At 42.1% G+C, this 16210-nt stretch overlaps 1 protein-coding gene across 2 annotated transcripts; it reads right to left on the bottom strand.

Annotated features, from left to right (window-relative positions):
• Positions 1-7661: 7661 nt before the first annotated feature.
• LOC129827609 (iduronate 2-sulfatase-like) lies at positions 7662-15977 on the bottom strand. 2 transcript variants are annotated; one of them, XM_055888598.1, is made up of 9 exons: positions 15733-15977; positions 15277-15413; positions 14973-15150; positions 14389-14477; positions 13893-14093; positions 13354-13524; positions 12972-13098; positions 12461-12634; positions 7662-11711 (listed from the first exon to the last, which is right to left on the bottom strand). In XM_055888598.1, the coding sequence occupies exons 1-9, from the start codon at positions 15806-15808 to the stop codon at positions 11182-11184; spliced, it is 1683 nt and encodes a 560-aa protein (XP_055744573.1). In that variant the 5' UTR covers positions 15809-15977; the 3' UTR covers positions 7662-11181. The 2 variants fall into 2 exon arrangements, with proteins under 2 accessions (XP_055744573.1, XP_055744574.1); XM_055888599.1 differs by lacking the exon at positions 15277-15413.
• Positions 15978-16210: the final 233 nt, after the last annotated feature.

Consider the following 16210-nt stretch of genomic DNA (forward strand, 5'->3'; position numbering starts at 1 on the left):
GGATAACATGTTATAAAGGGACTCCAGGTCTCCTATGCAGGATAACATGTTATAAAGGGACTCTAGGTCTCCTATGCAGGATAACATGTTATAAAGGGACTCTAGGTCTCCTATGCAGGATAACATGTTATAAAGGGACTCCAGGTCTCCTATAGAGGATAACATGTTATAAAGGGACTCCAGGTCTCCTACGCAGGATAACATGTTATAAAGGGACTCCAGGTCTCCTATGCAGGATAACATGTTATAAAGGGAATCCAGGTCTCCTATGCAGGATAACATGTTATAAAGGTACTCCAGGTCTCCTACGCAGGATAACATGTTATAAAGGGACTCCAGGTCTCCTATGCAGGATAACATGTTATAAAGGGACTCCAGGTCTCCTACACAGGATAACATGTTATAAAGGGACTCCAGGTCTCCTATACAGGATAACATGTTATAAAGGGACTCCAGGTCTCCTACACAGGATAACATGTTATAAAGGGACTCCAGGTCTCCTACGCAGGATAACATGTTATAAAGGGACTCCAGGTCTCCTATACAGGATAACATGTTATAAAGGGACTATAGGACTCCTATGCAGGATAACATGTTATAAAGCGACTCTAGGACTCCTATGCAGGAAAACATGTTATAGAGCGACTCCAGGTCTCCTATGCAGGATAACATGTTATAAAGGGACTCCAGGTCTCCTATGCAGGATAACATGTTATAAAGGGATTCCAGGTCTCCTATGCAGGATAACATGTTATAAAGGGACTCTAGGACTCCTATGCAGGATAACGTGTTATAAAGCGACTCCAGGTCTCCTATGCAGGATAACATGTTATAAAGGGACGCCAGGTCTCCTATACAGGATAACATGTTATAAAGGGAATCCAGGTCTCCTATGCAGGATAACATGTTATAAAGGGACTCCAGGTCTCCTACGCAGGATAACATGTTACAAAGCGACTCCAGGACTCCTATGTAGGATAACATGTTATAAAGGGACTCCAGGTCTCCTATACAGGATAACATGTTATAAAGGGACTCTAGGACTCATATGCAGGATAACATGTTATAAAGGGACTCCAGGTCTCCTATGCAGGATAACATGTTATAAAGGGACTCCAGGTCTCCTACACAGGATAACATGTTATAAAGGGACTCCAGGTCTCCTATGCAGGATAACATGTTATAAAGGGACTCCAGGTCTCCTATGCAGGATAACATGTTATAAAGGGACTCCAGGTCTCCTATGCAGGATAACATGTTATAAAGGGACTATAGGACTCCTATGCAGGATAACATGTTATAAAGCGACTCTAGGACTCCTATGCAGGATAACATGTTATAGAGCGACTCCAGGTCTCCTATGCAGGATAACATGTTATAAAGGGACTCCAGGTCTCCTATGCAGGATAACATGTTATAAAGGGAATCCAGGTCTCCTATGCAGGATAACATGTTATAAATGGACTCCAGGTCTCCTACGCAGGATAACATGTTATAAAGGGACTCCAGGTCTCCTACGCAGGATAACATGTTATAAAGGGAATCCAGGTCTCCTATGCAGGATAACATGTTATAAAGGGACTCCAGGTCTCCTATACAGGATAACATGTTATAAAGGGACTCTAGGACTCCTATGCAGGATAACATGTTATAAAGCGACTCTAGGACTCCTATGCAGGATAACATGTTATAGAGCGACTCCAGGTCTCCTATGCAGGATAACATGTTATAAAGGGAATCCAGGTCTCCTATGCAGGATAACATGTTATAAAGGGACTCCAGGTCTCCTACTCAGGATAACATGTTATAAAGGGACTCCAGGTCTCCTATACAGGATAACATGTTATAAAGGGACTCTAGGACTCATATGCAGGATAACATGTTATAAAGGGACTCTAGGTCTCCTATGCAGGATAACATGTTATAAAGGGACTCCAGGTCTCCTACGCAGGATAACATGTTATAAAGGGACTCCAGGTCTCCTACACAGGATAACATGTTATAAAGGGACTCCAGGTCTCCTATACAGGATAACATGTTATAAAGGGACTCCAGGTCTCCTATACAGGATAACATGTTATAAAGGGAATCCAGGTCTCCTACGCAGGATAACATGTTTTAAAGGGACTCCAGGTCTCCTATGCAGGATAACATGTTATAAAGGGAATCCAGGTCTCCTATGCAGGATAACATGTTATAAAGGGACTCCAGGTCTCCTATAGAGGATAACATGTTATAAAGGGACTCCAGGTCTCCTACGCAGGATAACATGTTATAAAGGGACTCCAGGTCTCCTACACAGGATAACATGTTATAAAGGGACTCCAGGTCTCCTACGCAGGATAACATGTTATAAAGGGAATCCAGGTCTCCTACGCAGGATAACATGTTATAAAGGGACTCCAGGTCTCCTATGCAGGATAACATGTTATAAAGGGACTCTAGGTCTCCTATGCAGGATAACATGTTATAAAGGGACTCTAGGTCTCCTATGCAGGATAACATGTTATAAAGGGACTCCAGGTCTCCTATAGAGGATAACATGTTATAAAGGGACTCCAGGTCTCCTACGCAGGATAACATGTTATAAAGGGACTCCAGGTCTCCTATGCAGGATAACATGTTATAAAGGGAATCCAGGTCTCCTATGCAGGATAACATGTTATAAAGGTACTCCAGGTCTCCTACGCAGGATAACATGTTATAAAGGGACTCCAGGTCTCCTATGCAGGATAACATGTTATAAAGGGACTCCAGGTCTCCTACACAGGATAACATGTTATAAAGGGACTCCAGGTCTCCTATACAGGATAACATGTTATAAAGGGACTCCAGGTCTCCTACACAGGATAACATGTTATAAAGGGACTCCAGGTCTCCTACGCAGGATAACATGTTATAAAGGGACTCCAGGTCTCCTATACAGGATAACATGTTATAAAGGGACTATAGGACTCCTATGCAGGATAACATGTTATAAAGCGACTCTAGGACTCCTATGCAGGAAAACATGTTATAGAGCGACTCCAGGTCTCCTATGCAGGATAACATGTTATAAAGGGACTCCAGGTCTCCTATGCAGGATAACATGTTATAAAGGGATTCCAGGTCTCCTATGCAGGATAACATGTTATAAAGGGACTCTAGGACTCCTATGCAGGATAACGTGTTATAAAGCGACTCCAGGTCTCCTATGCAGGATAACATGTTATAAAGGGACGCCAGGTCTCCTATACAGGATAACATGTTATAAAGGGAATCCAGGTCTCCTATGCAGGATAACATGTTATAAAGGGACTCCAGGTCTCCTACGCAGGATAACATGTTACAAAGCGACTCCAGGACTCCTATGTAGGATAACATGTTATAAAGGGACTCCAGGTCTCCTATACAGGATAACATGTTATAAAGGGACTCTAGGACTCATATGCAGGATAACATGTTATAAAGGGACTCCAGGTCTCCTATGCAGGATAACATGTTATAAAGGGACTCCAGGTCTCCTACACAGGATAACATGTTATAAAGGGACTCCAGGTCTCCTATGCAGGATAACATGTTATAAAGGGACTCCAGGTCTCCTATGCAGGATAACATGTTATAAAGGGACTCCAGGTCTCCTATACACGATAACATGTTATAAAGGGTCTCTAGGACTCCTATTCAGGAAAACATGTTATAAAGCGACTCTAGGACTCCTATGCAGGATAACATGTTATAGAGCGACTCCAGGTCTCCTATGCAGGATAACATGTTATAAAGGGACTCCAGGTCTCCTATGCAGGATAACATGTTATAAAGGGAATCCAGGTCTCCTATGCAGGATAACATGTTATAAAGGGACTCCAGGTCTCCTACGCAGGATAACATGTTATAAAGGGACTCCAGGTCTCCTATACAGGATAACATGTTATAAAGGGACTCCAGGACTCCTATGCAGGATAACATGTTATAAAGGGACTCCAGGTCTCCTACGCAGAAAAACATGAAATAAAGGGACTCCAGGTCTCCTATACAGGATAACATGTTATAAAGGGACTCCAGGACTCCTATGCAGGATAACATGTTATAAAGGGACTCCAGGTCTCCTACGCAGGATGACATGTTATAAAGGGACTCCAGGTCTCCTATACAGGATAACATGTTATAAAGGGACTCCAGGACTCCTATGCAGGATAACATGTTATAAAGGGACTCCAGGTCTCCTACGCAGGATAACATGTTATAAAGGGACTCCAGGTCTCCTATACAGGATAACATGTTATAAAGGGACTCCAGGACTCCTATGCAGGATAACATGTTATAAAGGGACTCCAGGTCTCCTACGCAGGATAACATGTTATAAAGGGACTCCAGGTCTCCTATACAGGATAACATGTTATAAAGGGACTACAGGACTCCTATGCAGGATAACATGTTATAAAGCGACTCTAGGACTCCTATGCAGGATAACATGTTATAGAGCGACTCCAGGTCTCCTATGCAGGATAACATGTTATAAAGGGACTCCAGGTCTCCTATGCAGGATAACATGTTATAAAGGGAATCCAGGTCTCCTATGCAGGATAACATGTTATAAAGGGACTCCAGGTCTCCTACGCAGGATAACATGTTATAAAGGGACTCCAGGTCTCCTACGCAGGATAACATGTTATAAAGGGAATCCAGGTCTCCTATGCAGGATAACATGTTATAAAGGGACTCCAGGTCTCCTATACAGGATAACATGTTATAAAGGGACTCTAGGACTCCTATGCAGGATAACATGTTATAAAGCGACTCTAGGACTCCTATGCAGGATAACATGTTATAGAGCGACTCCAGGTCTCCTATGCAGGATAACATGTTATAAAGGGAATCCAGGTCTCCTATGCAGGATAACATGTTATAAAGGGACTCCAGGTCTCCTACTCAGGATAACATGTTATAAAGGGACTCCAGGTCTCCTATACAGGATAACATGTTATAAAGGGACTCTAGGACTCATATGCAGGATAACATGTTATAAAGGGACTCTAGGTCTCCTATGCAGGATAACATGTTATAAAGGGACTCCAGGTCTCCTACTCAGGATAACATGTTATAAAGGGACTCCAGGTCTCCTATACAGGATAACATGTTATAAAGGGACTCTAGGACTCATATGCAGGATAACATGTTATAAAGGGACTCCAGGTCTCCTACGCAGGATAACATGTTATAAAGGGACTCCAGGTCTCCTACACAGGATAACATGTTATAAAGGGACTCCAGGTCTCCTATACAGGATAACATGTTATAAAGGGACTCCAGGTCTCCTATACAGGATAACATGTTATAAAGGGAATCCAGGTCTCCTACGCAGGATAACATGTTTTAAAGGGACTCCAGGTCTCCTATGCAGGATAACATGTTATAAAGGGAATCCAGGTCTCCTATGCAGGATAACATGTTATAAAGGGACTCCAGGTCTCCTATAGAGGATAACATGTTATAAAGGGACTCCAGGTCTCCTACGCAGGATAACATGTTATAAAGGGACTCCAGGTCTCCTACACAGGATAACATGTTATAAAGGGACTCCAGGTCTCCTACGCAGGATAACATGTTATAAAGGGAATCCAGGTCTCCTACGCAGGATAACATGTTATAAAGGGACTCCAGGTCTCCTATGCAGGATAACATGTTATAAAGGGACTCTAGGTCTCCTATGCAGGATAACATGTTATAAAGGGACTCTAGGTCTCCTATGCAGGATAACATGTTATAAAGGGACTCCAGGTCTCCTATAGAGGATAACATGTTATAAAGGGACTCCAGGTCTCCTACGCAGGATAACATGTTATAAAGGGACTCCAGGTCTCCTACACAGGATAACATGTTATAAAGGGACTCCAGGTCTCCTACGCAGGATAACATGTTATAAAGGGAATCCAGGTCTCCTACGCAGGATAACATGTTATAAAGGGACTCCAGGTCTCCTATGCAGGATAACATGTTACAAAGCGACTCCAGGTCTCCTACGCAGGATAACATGTTATAAAGGGACTCCAGGTCTCCTATGCAGGATAACATGTTATAAAGGGACTCCAGGTCTCCTATACAGGATAACATGTTATAAAGGGACTCTAGGTCTCCTATGCAGGATAAGTGTGTAATAGGAATTTACAGTTGAACAAAAAGAAGAGCAGTCGTAGGCAAAGTTAATCAAAAATCTGTCTGGTTTAAGTTGCAAAAGGGAGACACCTCCAGCACAGAAGCAGAGAAAATGTAAAGTGTCTGCTTGATAATTGTCCCCTCTGGGCAAGCCTGCTTAGAGGATGAACTCTGGTATTCACCACCATGGATAATATGTTTTTAAAGGATTCCTAAAATATTAAAAGGGGAATGGGCCTAAATGGATGAGCACAAGGTCATGTTGCACCAATGGCAATTATATATGAGATAGAACCAGATCCCACCAGATCAAACAGCATCCACTCAGAGGAACAGATAATGAACACCAGTCCCTTCAGGTCCCCTATGTTATTCTCAGAGTGGTGTCCCAGTGATAGTAGTTATGTTCCTGTCACAATGTAGACACTTCTCTTACCGTCACTAATGAGTCACAATCAACCTTTCACCCTCGATCCCTGTTTATTTAAGATGAAATCTCCCATCATTCATGTCTGTATTATCTCATCTACCAGGCAGAGAAGAAGGAAGCATCTCTTATCTGTCACATTGTGACTATATACTGTACAGATGAGTAACACCAAACCATGCAGTGAAATGGAAACATGTTCTTCTTGAATTAGAAAATACGTATTTATGTTCAGCTGAATAATGCAAATGAGTTTGGGCCAATTAACAAGAGCAAATCAGTCTCCTCAGTTTAGCTTTAGGGGATGACATTTATCACAGGCTGCAAATTGATATAAACATTTCTCTACTCCCATTAGGATGTTATTTTCCTGAACAATAACTGTGTATGGTATAAATAATATTTTGTAGCCATACTTTCATTCTTTCAATAATATATTGGATAGTCTTCCCTTGATGATAAGTGCTTGAGCTGCTGCTGCTGCAAAGATAAATGATGCATTTCCATCAATTACATCACGACTATGTGCTGTAATGCTGTGCTGTAATTTCAGTTCCACCACCACAAAAGCTCTTTTAATTGCATGTTTAAGACAGAAGCGACTAGCTGTCCTTTAAAGCAGTGTGATATACAACTATTTCATTACACTTAATGTGCTGGAGTGATTTAAGCAATCTAGCAATGCCCCTGGGATGCATCTCTCTCTAATTCCACAATCTCATAGTATTATTATTATTATGATTAGCCACAGTGTTTTTTCACAAGTAGTGTCCTCATTCTAACTCAGGTCGTTATGATTCCTGTTTTAGCACCCTGCCTGCACCAGCACCTCCTTCTCTGACTTGGTAAAGCGTAAACAGATGGCCCTGTACCATCGGAGATAACAGCACATCACAGCAGATGGCAGTCTGAAGGGCACAGACCCCAACATCATCATGCTGAGGATAGAGGGAGGAGAGGAGGGACTGAACCTTGGGGTAATGATCTTACACCTCAAGTCCTTTTCCTCCCAGTGTCCCTAAGGTCCAGTGAGATGCTTTCACATAGCACCCTAGTAGAAACTCTACAATTAATCGATTAATTTAAGTAGATCGACAGGTTTTGGAAATTGGGTCATCTTTATTCATAAAACCTATAGCAAATTCACCACAAAAACCATTTGCATATTAATTGATATTGGCATACACATTTGAATAACAATTTCAGACAGCAATATTATGTTTGTCTGAAAATCTTAGTAGGTTTTATTAGTAACTTCACGTAATTGTCTGATATGGAATGTTTTCACATGGAGCGTCAACTCTGGATCTGTTTAACTTTGTAATGCATCTCCATGGAAATGATTATGACTGAAATGAAACATATGGCAGCTGTCAGTAGAAAAGGAGGTAAAAAAAAGATGAATTATGCATCTTTGAAGTTACTCATTAAATACAGACAGTCGGGTAAACAAGAGTCAAAGATAGTAGGTCTATTTAAAGAACTGACCAGTACAATAGTGTAAGCGGAGTTTTTTTGTCACACAACACAATGCCACAGATGTCTCAAGTTGAGGGACTGTGCAATTGGCATGCTGACTGCAGGAATGTCTACCAGAGCGGTTGCCAGAGAATGTCATGTTGATTTCTCTACCATAAGCCGCCTCCAACATTGTTTTAGATAATTGGGGGAGGGGTTGGGTGTTAAGGAGTATTTCTGTCTGTAATAAAGCCCTTTTTTAGGGAAAAACTAATTCTGATTGGCTGGGCCTGGTTCCCTATGCTGCGCCCCTGCCCAGTCATGTGAAATCCATAGATTAGGGCCTAATGAATTTATTTCAATTGACTGATTTCCTTATATGAACTATAACGCCATAAACCTTTGAAATTGTAGCATGCTGCCTTTATATTTTTGTTCAGGATATATATCTATATATATATATAAATAAATATAATCTTACAAACAAAAGCATTGTATTCTTTGAGACGTATAAGGGCTATCCATTATCAACACTTAAATATCCCCTTATTGCTACTGTATGTTGAGAGCATAGTAGTGACCACTTGTCTCCTATCCCAGATGGCTTTGTTAAACACAGCTGTCAACATGTTCACTACTGAGATAGTCCTCTGCTCTGGCTGTGGGCTACATCTCAGTTTCACTGTGCCAGAAGAGAGGGGGTGATAGAAAAGGGAGGGGAGGAGGGGGGCAAAGACTCTCTGCTGGCCTGGCTGGCGCTCTGCCTCACTAGGCCAGATGGAGGGCATCAGATCCTGGGCTGTAATATCTGCTACACCATTCACTGGAGCACTGCTGTCTACCAGCCATATCCCACAGTACAACACCCTCTGGAGAGAAACACTGTCTACCAGCCATATCCTACAGTACAACACCCTCTGGAGAGAAACACTGTCTACCAGCCATATCCTACAGTACAACACCCTCTGGAGAGAAACACTGTCTACCAGCCATATCCTACAGTACAACACCCTCTGGAGAGAAACACTGTCTACCAGCCATATCCTACAGTACAACACCCTCTAGAGAGAAACACTGTCTACCAGCCATATCCTACAGTACAACACCCTCTGGAGAGAAACACTGTCTACCAGCTGCTCCTCTCAGCCAAGCTACAAGGAGTAGGCACATTTGCCCTCGAGACATAGTGCATTTCATGCAAACATACATAGTGTACATATAATACAGTTTTGAGTTTGAGGAATAATAACGTTTCTAATTACCATATTCTGCAGGCAAGGGCAGACAAAAAAGATACACTAAATCAATGATAAAACATAACATTGGGCATTTTTGCAAATCTGAGTTCATATTGAATTACTGGTGTAGGCCAGTTGTTTTGAATAGTTGCTGTGAGCCATAACCAATCTCAATACCAGACTATGGAGACAGACAGCATTCAAAAGAATGAGCACTTCATGAGAGAAAGCTTGCTCATGATCGCCAAGTCGCTCTGATTGCCGGGGTAATAGTTGTCAGACTAGTTCCTAACAGTCTAGCTGTCTTTTGTGGGTTTAACATCAGGCTGAAAAAGACATCTTTACTCTCCCTCCTCCAGCAGGGTCCTGCTGCTGCAACTTGAGTCGTTTCCAAAACAAAGATTTGGTTTTCAGCAACTTTCTCTCAATTCATTGATCGTCATCAAGCATGTTTTTCATGAATAAATTGCCATTACCTGCTACCCTAATAAGGTGCATCTGAATCAACAAGACAAAGTGACACTAATTTGATATGGATTTGTTAAATACCAACAAATGGGGCTTGATTCCTAAACACAACCAATCTGCATGTGACTTTCAAAACCAACCCTGGATGTAACAGATATTCACCACACACATCACTTGGTTGTAGCAAAGTAATAATTATCTTAAGCAGTGATCCATTACCACATCCACATTGATTCCTTGTTTAATCATATTAACAGGTTTGCATGGTTAATGCCCATTGTCTATCAGTGTTAGGTCACATTGTCTACTTAAGGGTAATAACATCCCTGTGTGAGTGATGCTCTCCCCTGTCATTTCACATCGGGATGGTGGTGCAACTCAAGGTTGAGTGTCAGTGCCTGACAGATTCAAGTCAAATAAACCTATTTTAGTGTATGCGCTACCTTAAATTACTTCAGTAGATCCACTCTTACAAAATATGTAGTGAAGATTACACATTTGTATGTAGGACTAGTTGAGTAGTAAGAATAATTACTTTTGGACAATATGTTTGAGGAGTTGCACATTCTCTCCAGATAGCACTGTCTGGGAGCTGAAAGACACTGCCTCATTCACAGGGGAAGAAACCTAACTGGGGAACATTCTCTAGCAGAACTTGGAAACAGGAGTTGAAAGAGAATTAAAATCACAGATAAAAGTTGGAGCACAAATGAAATTCCCCTTTGGCGCGAGCAATTAAAATAAGCTTCAATCAGCCCATGGATCCATCTCCAACTGGCCTGACCTCACTTTCAGACTGCAAAAAACAAGACTGGAATTTTCCAGCCCAGCTCGCAATGAAGCCTGTCTGCTGGTTCTGAACACAAGGATGCACCCCAGTATTTTCCTTCTACTGTACATTAACAAGAATATCCCCCCCAAAAAAGAGACATGATTATTTGGATTGAATACATTTTAGAAATTCATACTTGTACATGTTTCAAAAAAGTATCTGTGTGCAAAGTATGAACGTGGATAGTTTTCCAGTTCAGCATGTTCACCAACACCTCCATGTTGACCCTAATGATCTTTCCCTATATTATACACATTTCACCATCACAGTTTGTTACAGTACATTAGGAAAACATACCTTAAGCTTGAAAAATAAGTCTACTGATTTCAAACCTAGCCTACTGATAACTCCAATAGATCCCCGTTCATGTTCGATTTAGAGCTGGTGTCAAATTCTTGCCATTGAAATTCACCATCGACATTCAGAAACCTGAACTGCTAAGAGAATGACTACACCTAAAAACCCTGTATTGTAGGTTAACCATACGCTAATGGTTAACTACCTAAAGTGCCAATAGAAGCTGAAACAATCTAGTAATAGGCACTTGCCTAGAATGGAAACATCCCTTATGAACACAGCAAAAATAAAGATCTTCCCTCCTGAATAGTTCATTACACAAAGCATCATGCCATCCCTTTAGATTTAGTCCCTGCAGTGAGGTATAGGAGGTGTTGTTTGAGGGTCTGTGCCCAGGGCTGCTGCTGGCCCAGGCCCAGCTTGCAGAGCAGCAGGCTGTACTCAGAGCTGTTGTACAGGTTGTGGTCCTGGCCTGGGTCTTCCTCCAGGAGGTAAAGCTCCCCACCGTGCACGTCTGACAGGTTAGCATGGAAGCTAGCTGGGTCGAAGCCCGCCCACACGGTGAAGCGATAGTCCCAGGAGCGTAGAGAATAGCCCATTATCCGGATGTCCTTCAGGTCGGGCAGGTCTGAGTTCTCCTGGGGGGTGTCGGCGGGCCGGGGGTACTGGCTGAAGGCAATGCCATCAGACTTCTTTCTGTTGTCGTTGTTGAAGGTGTTGGTCAAGTCGCGTCCCTCGGTACAGAGCTCCACGTCGAAGGAGTTGTCGGGACAGGGGAGCGGGGGCTTCAGCCCAGCCAGGACAGACACAGTGGGGAAGACGTCTAGCAGCTCGTTCACGTTGCTCACTCTTCCTCCTGTGGAGAAGAGGTAGTGTGAGTCACAGCCCCACAACCGATAGTCTACGACATGATATGGGGAGTAACAATGTTACATAGGCTACCTGTCTAAATGCAGCCTAATGCTGATATTTTCACCAATTACCATTTTGACCAATGAGATCAGCTCTGAAAAAGTAGTGATTGATCAAAAGCCCAATTAGTGGAAAAAATATCAGTATTGTGTAAACACAGCCATAGTGGAGCACAAACTTCCAGCAATAATCTGTCCTGGGAGAATGACTAGAAGAAAGCAGAATAGTGTCTCAAAGGTTGCATTTACACAGCCAGCCCAATTCTGATATCGTTTTCACTAATAGGTCTTCTGACCAATCACAATAGGTCTTTTCATATCAGCTCTTTTTCCAGAGCTGATCTGATAAGCCAAAATACAAATAGCTGAAAAAAGCAGAATTGAGATACCCGTCTAGACGCAGCACATTTACTCAATTGCGTACGCCTCACGTCCTATCCTTCTCAGAACCCATTGCATGAGAAGGCCAGAGGTCCCTCCCCTCTGCCAATGGGTTTTGAGAAGACGAGAGAAGACGCGAGGAGTATGCAATTCAATCTTCCTAATGGCTTCCTCTCCTTCACTACCACTGATGGGAAGAATAAACTGGATCGCTTTCCACCATACTGCCTCCATCATCACGTCTTGCCAGATAGTGATAAAAAGTGCACGAGGAATGAAAACTAGTTATTGACTATAGGAGTGTATAGTATACCTTGTGTGAAGCGATGCGGTGTTGGGACAAACACATCCATGTAGGGGAAGGTCTCGTCCTCTGGCCAAGGACGGACTGCAGTCATACCGGCTACGTAGAACATTAGTGGAACGCGAGTGGCCACGTCAAAGTTGCTGTATTTGGCCCATTCTCCATGCTCCCCAAGTGACCAGCCTGTAAGAGAAATGACTAATATTACAAATACATACCTAAACACCAACTTATTTAAACAAGACTAACATTTAATTATCGCTATACAACATGCATAAACAGTCCCTAGTCAAGTCAACATAAGGTTTGAAGGGATCCAAGCTTGAGGCTGGTGAAGTCTGTCAACTCAGAAGCGTAAAGGCAGAATTTATGTTGTCACAGCCCCATCTAGTGGACAAACTACACAAGCAATTTACCTGTTGACAATCTATTATAGGCTAGACAGCAGTTTGATGTATGCAGCAGATTTCCCATCTCTACAGTACATAATGTATTGAAACAGAAGGAAGAGTTGACTTACCATGGTCAGATGTAAAGACCACAACAGTGTCTTCAGCCAGGCCAAGATAATCCAGAGTATTCAACAACCGACCCACTTGGGAGTCCATGTATGACACAGACGCATAATAGTGCTGTTGAATCTGGAGCTGAATCCAACATTTATGGTATATCAATAATACATAACAGTATGCAACCTGCTGTAGTATAATATGATGCTTCTACCTGTAGATTTTTGTAAAAATGTTTAAATAGTTCAACATTTATCTGCATCATATCACCTCATGTAACAGATTGGAAGTAAAGAAACCCACCAGTTGTGCTTCAACCATCTATAGCCACATTAAAAACAAATTAGAAAAGATACTTTGTTCCTGCAAATAATGAAAGTACACCTAACCAACCTGGAAATCCTTTGGGATTGGCCCGTATGGGAAGCTGATGTTTAGAGCTTGGACATCTTCCCTTTTCCTGATGTCAGTCCAGGGATTGTAGGCCACGCTGGGGAGGCCTTTAGGAACGTCAGGGTCTGGAGCCAGGCTCATCTTATCCAGGGGATAGAGTGTCAAGAAGTCCTAATACAGAGTTACGCAATTTAAGAACGAAATTACAGTTTACAAGAGCAAAGGCAGTTTCATCAGTAGGTTACAAATCATACCATCTACATTTATTGAGAGATTAGTATTTATTGCTCATCTACGTCATGGTTTAACCCAGCGTATTCCAAACTCGGTCCTCGGGACTCCAAGGAGTGAACGTTTAGTTTTTTACCTTAACACTACACAGCAGATCCAAATGATCAAAGCTTGATTAGTTGATACGAGTCAGCGGTGTAGAGCAAAAAACAAAACGTGCACCCTTTGGAACCTGAGGACCGAGTACGGGAAACTCTGGTTTAACTGCTCCTGGTGTTATGATGAAGTAAGCCAGGCAGCTGCAGTACCTGTGGGATTCTGAAGGGAATGTGAGGTTTGTGGAATCCAACAGCCAGAAAGAAATTCTTGCCAGAATCCCTTGTGGACTTGAGCAGCCTGATGGCCTCCTCTGTGCTCTCCATGTCTGGCAGTGTCCCAAGAGGGGTTTCAGACACATTAACTGAGCACAGCAGGTTGGCATGCAGTTTGCCATCACTGCCCTTGCAAACCTAAACAAAGCAGTACATTTCATTCATGCTAAATATTAAACCTGTCGGAATTTGTTAAAATGCATGAGAAACATCTTATATTAGGCAATTAAACTAGACATAATACACAGAGGGCTCAAATCAGACATGCATAAGCATCTGTAGCCATTTATCTTAAAATGAATGTCTGTATACAGAATGGAATCCATTCACTAAAGTAAATAGACTATTCAGTATACCGACATCATTTAAGCCATATATGGCTAAAGCATCTGTAGACTAGGGAGTTATGGCAGCAGTCAAGACAAACACTGACCTTCATATTTTCATACTTGAAAGAGGGAGGATGATAAGGAGGTACAGACCAGCTGTACGGGTAATCATCCGAGTGATTAGAGGCTATGCCTTCAGCACAAAACACAGCCATATTAGTATTAAGAGGACATGGGAAACAGCCTCTGGCAATTTGATAGATTCACGTCACATGACAAGAGATCTTGGTTATTTTGTGCAATAAGGGGTTTTACAACATTGAACACTGAGGAGCACACAAGATAATTGTTACTAATTTTCCAATGTAGACTTATAAGAAATCACCAACATTTTAAGTAGGTCTAAGATAAACGGCAGGTTGGCATTTATTGGGATGAATCTTGTCCTGGCGGCAGCTCTGCTGGTTGGTCACTAGACACAAAGTCAGATTTGAAACCTAAACACACTGCTAACCTTACACCCAACTTTCAATTAGGACCAAAACAAACATTTGTTTATGCATTTTTTACTATATAACCAATTTTGACTTTGCGGCTGGCCCATCTAGCAGAAACCACTCAGCCTTCAGGAATAGATTCATCCCAATAAAATGTCAACCTGCTAACAAAACGTCTAGGATCCTTTTACCTGGGTGAAAAACCTTTCCAACCGACATGGTGGTGTAGCCCTTTGACTTGAAGTACTGAGGGAGAGTGGTGTAGTTCCCCGCATGCACTCTCCAGTAGGAGTTAAAGTCATATAACCGGGTTGTGTCAGGTCTACGACTTGTTAGCAAGGAGGTTCGACTTGGTCCACACACTGCTTGCTACAAATTGAATGAGAGAGACAAAATGGGACATTAATTTATATAGTTACAATCACTGGTAGAAAATGAATTACCAACTAAAGTAGGCTTGCGCTACAGCGTTAAATCACTTTGTTGTAGGACTACCTGGGCATATGCGTTGAGAAAGACGTTACTTTTAGAGGCAAGTTGATCAATGTTTGGGGACTTTACAATAGGATCCCCGTAGCATCCTAATGTTGGTCTCAAATCGTCAGCCATGATGAAGAGAACGTTGCGCCTAACTAAAGAAAGACAAATTAGTCAACGTTACAATGGCTGCGTTCACACAGGCAGCCCAATTCTGATTCCCTCGCTACCAAAATTGGTCTTTTGACCAATCAGATCATGTATTTCGCAAAAGATCAGAATTTGGCAGCCATCATTTCCCTGCATTAAAAATCAGCTACAACGTAGCAAGCTTTGAACGAACACCATACATTGGGCAACACGACTAAAGTTGTAACAATGTTACTGATCAATAATACGTTCTCACAGACGCCTTTCAAAACTCAACATCAACAAGAAGCGATTTACTATAAAGGTTTTTGAAAAGTGTGTTACCTGTTTTTGCAACAACGTCATGAGAGAACATACACAGAATCAGGACGCAAACCCATTTCTGGACAGACAGAGACATCGTGAGGCAACGCAGCTTCTCAAAGCTAAGAAACTGTTAAGCTAATGAAGCTCGTGCATGGTCTATAAGGGTATTGCATGGACATATACACACACGCGACTACTAATGACTGTGTCAAAACATTGATCGCGTCGTGTGTACTGAAATACCTTCCTGGCTGAAAGGACCTTCCCTCTCTCTATTTCCATTGGTCGTTGGAAAGTCCAGGTCATGCTCTGAAACCTAGACGCCCCGCCTTTATTTATGTAGTTGACAGGTAAACTCTACTCTATAGTTTGATAGAAGCAGTGCTGGAAAAAGAACTCAATCGTCATACTTGAGTAAAAGTAAAGATACCTTAATAGAAAGTGACTCAAGTAAAAGTCTAAAAGTATTTGGTTTTAAATATAGGCCTACTTAAGT

The sequence above is a fragment of the Salvelinus fontinalis genome, chromosome 29 (genome assembly GCF_029448725.1).
Source record: "Salvelinus fontinalis isolate EN_2023a chromosome 29, ASM2944872v1, whole genome shotgun sequence".
Taxonomy (NCBI): Eukaryota; Metazoa; Chordata; class Actinopteri; order Salmoniformes; family Salmonidae; genus Salvelinus; species Salvelinus fontinalis.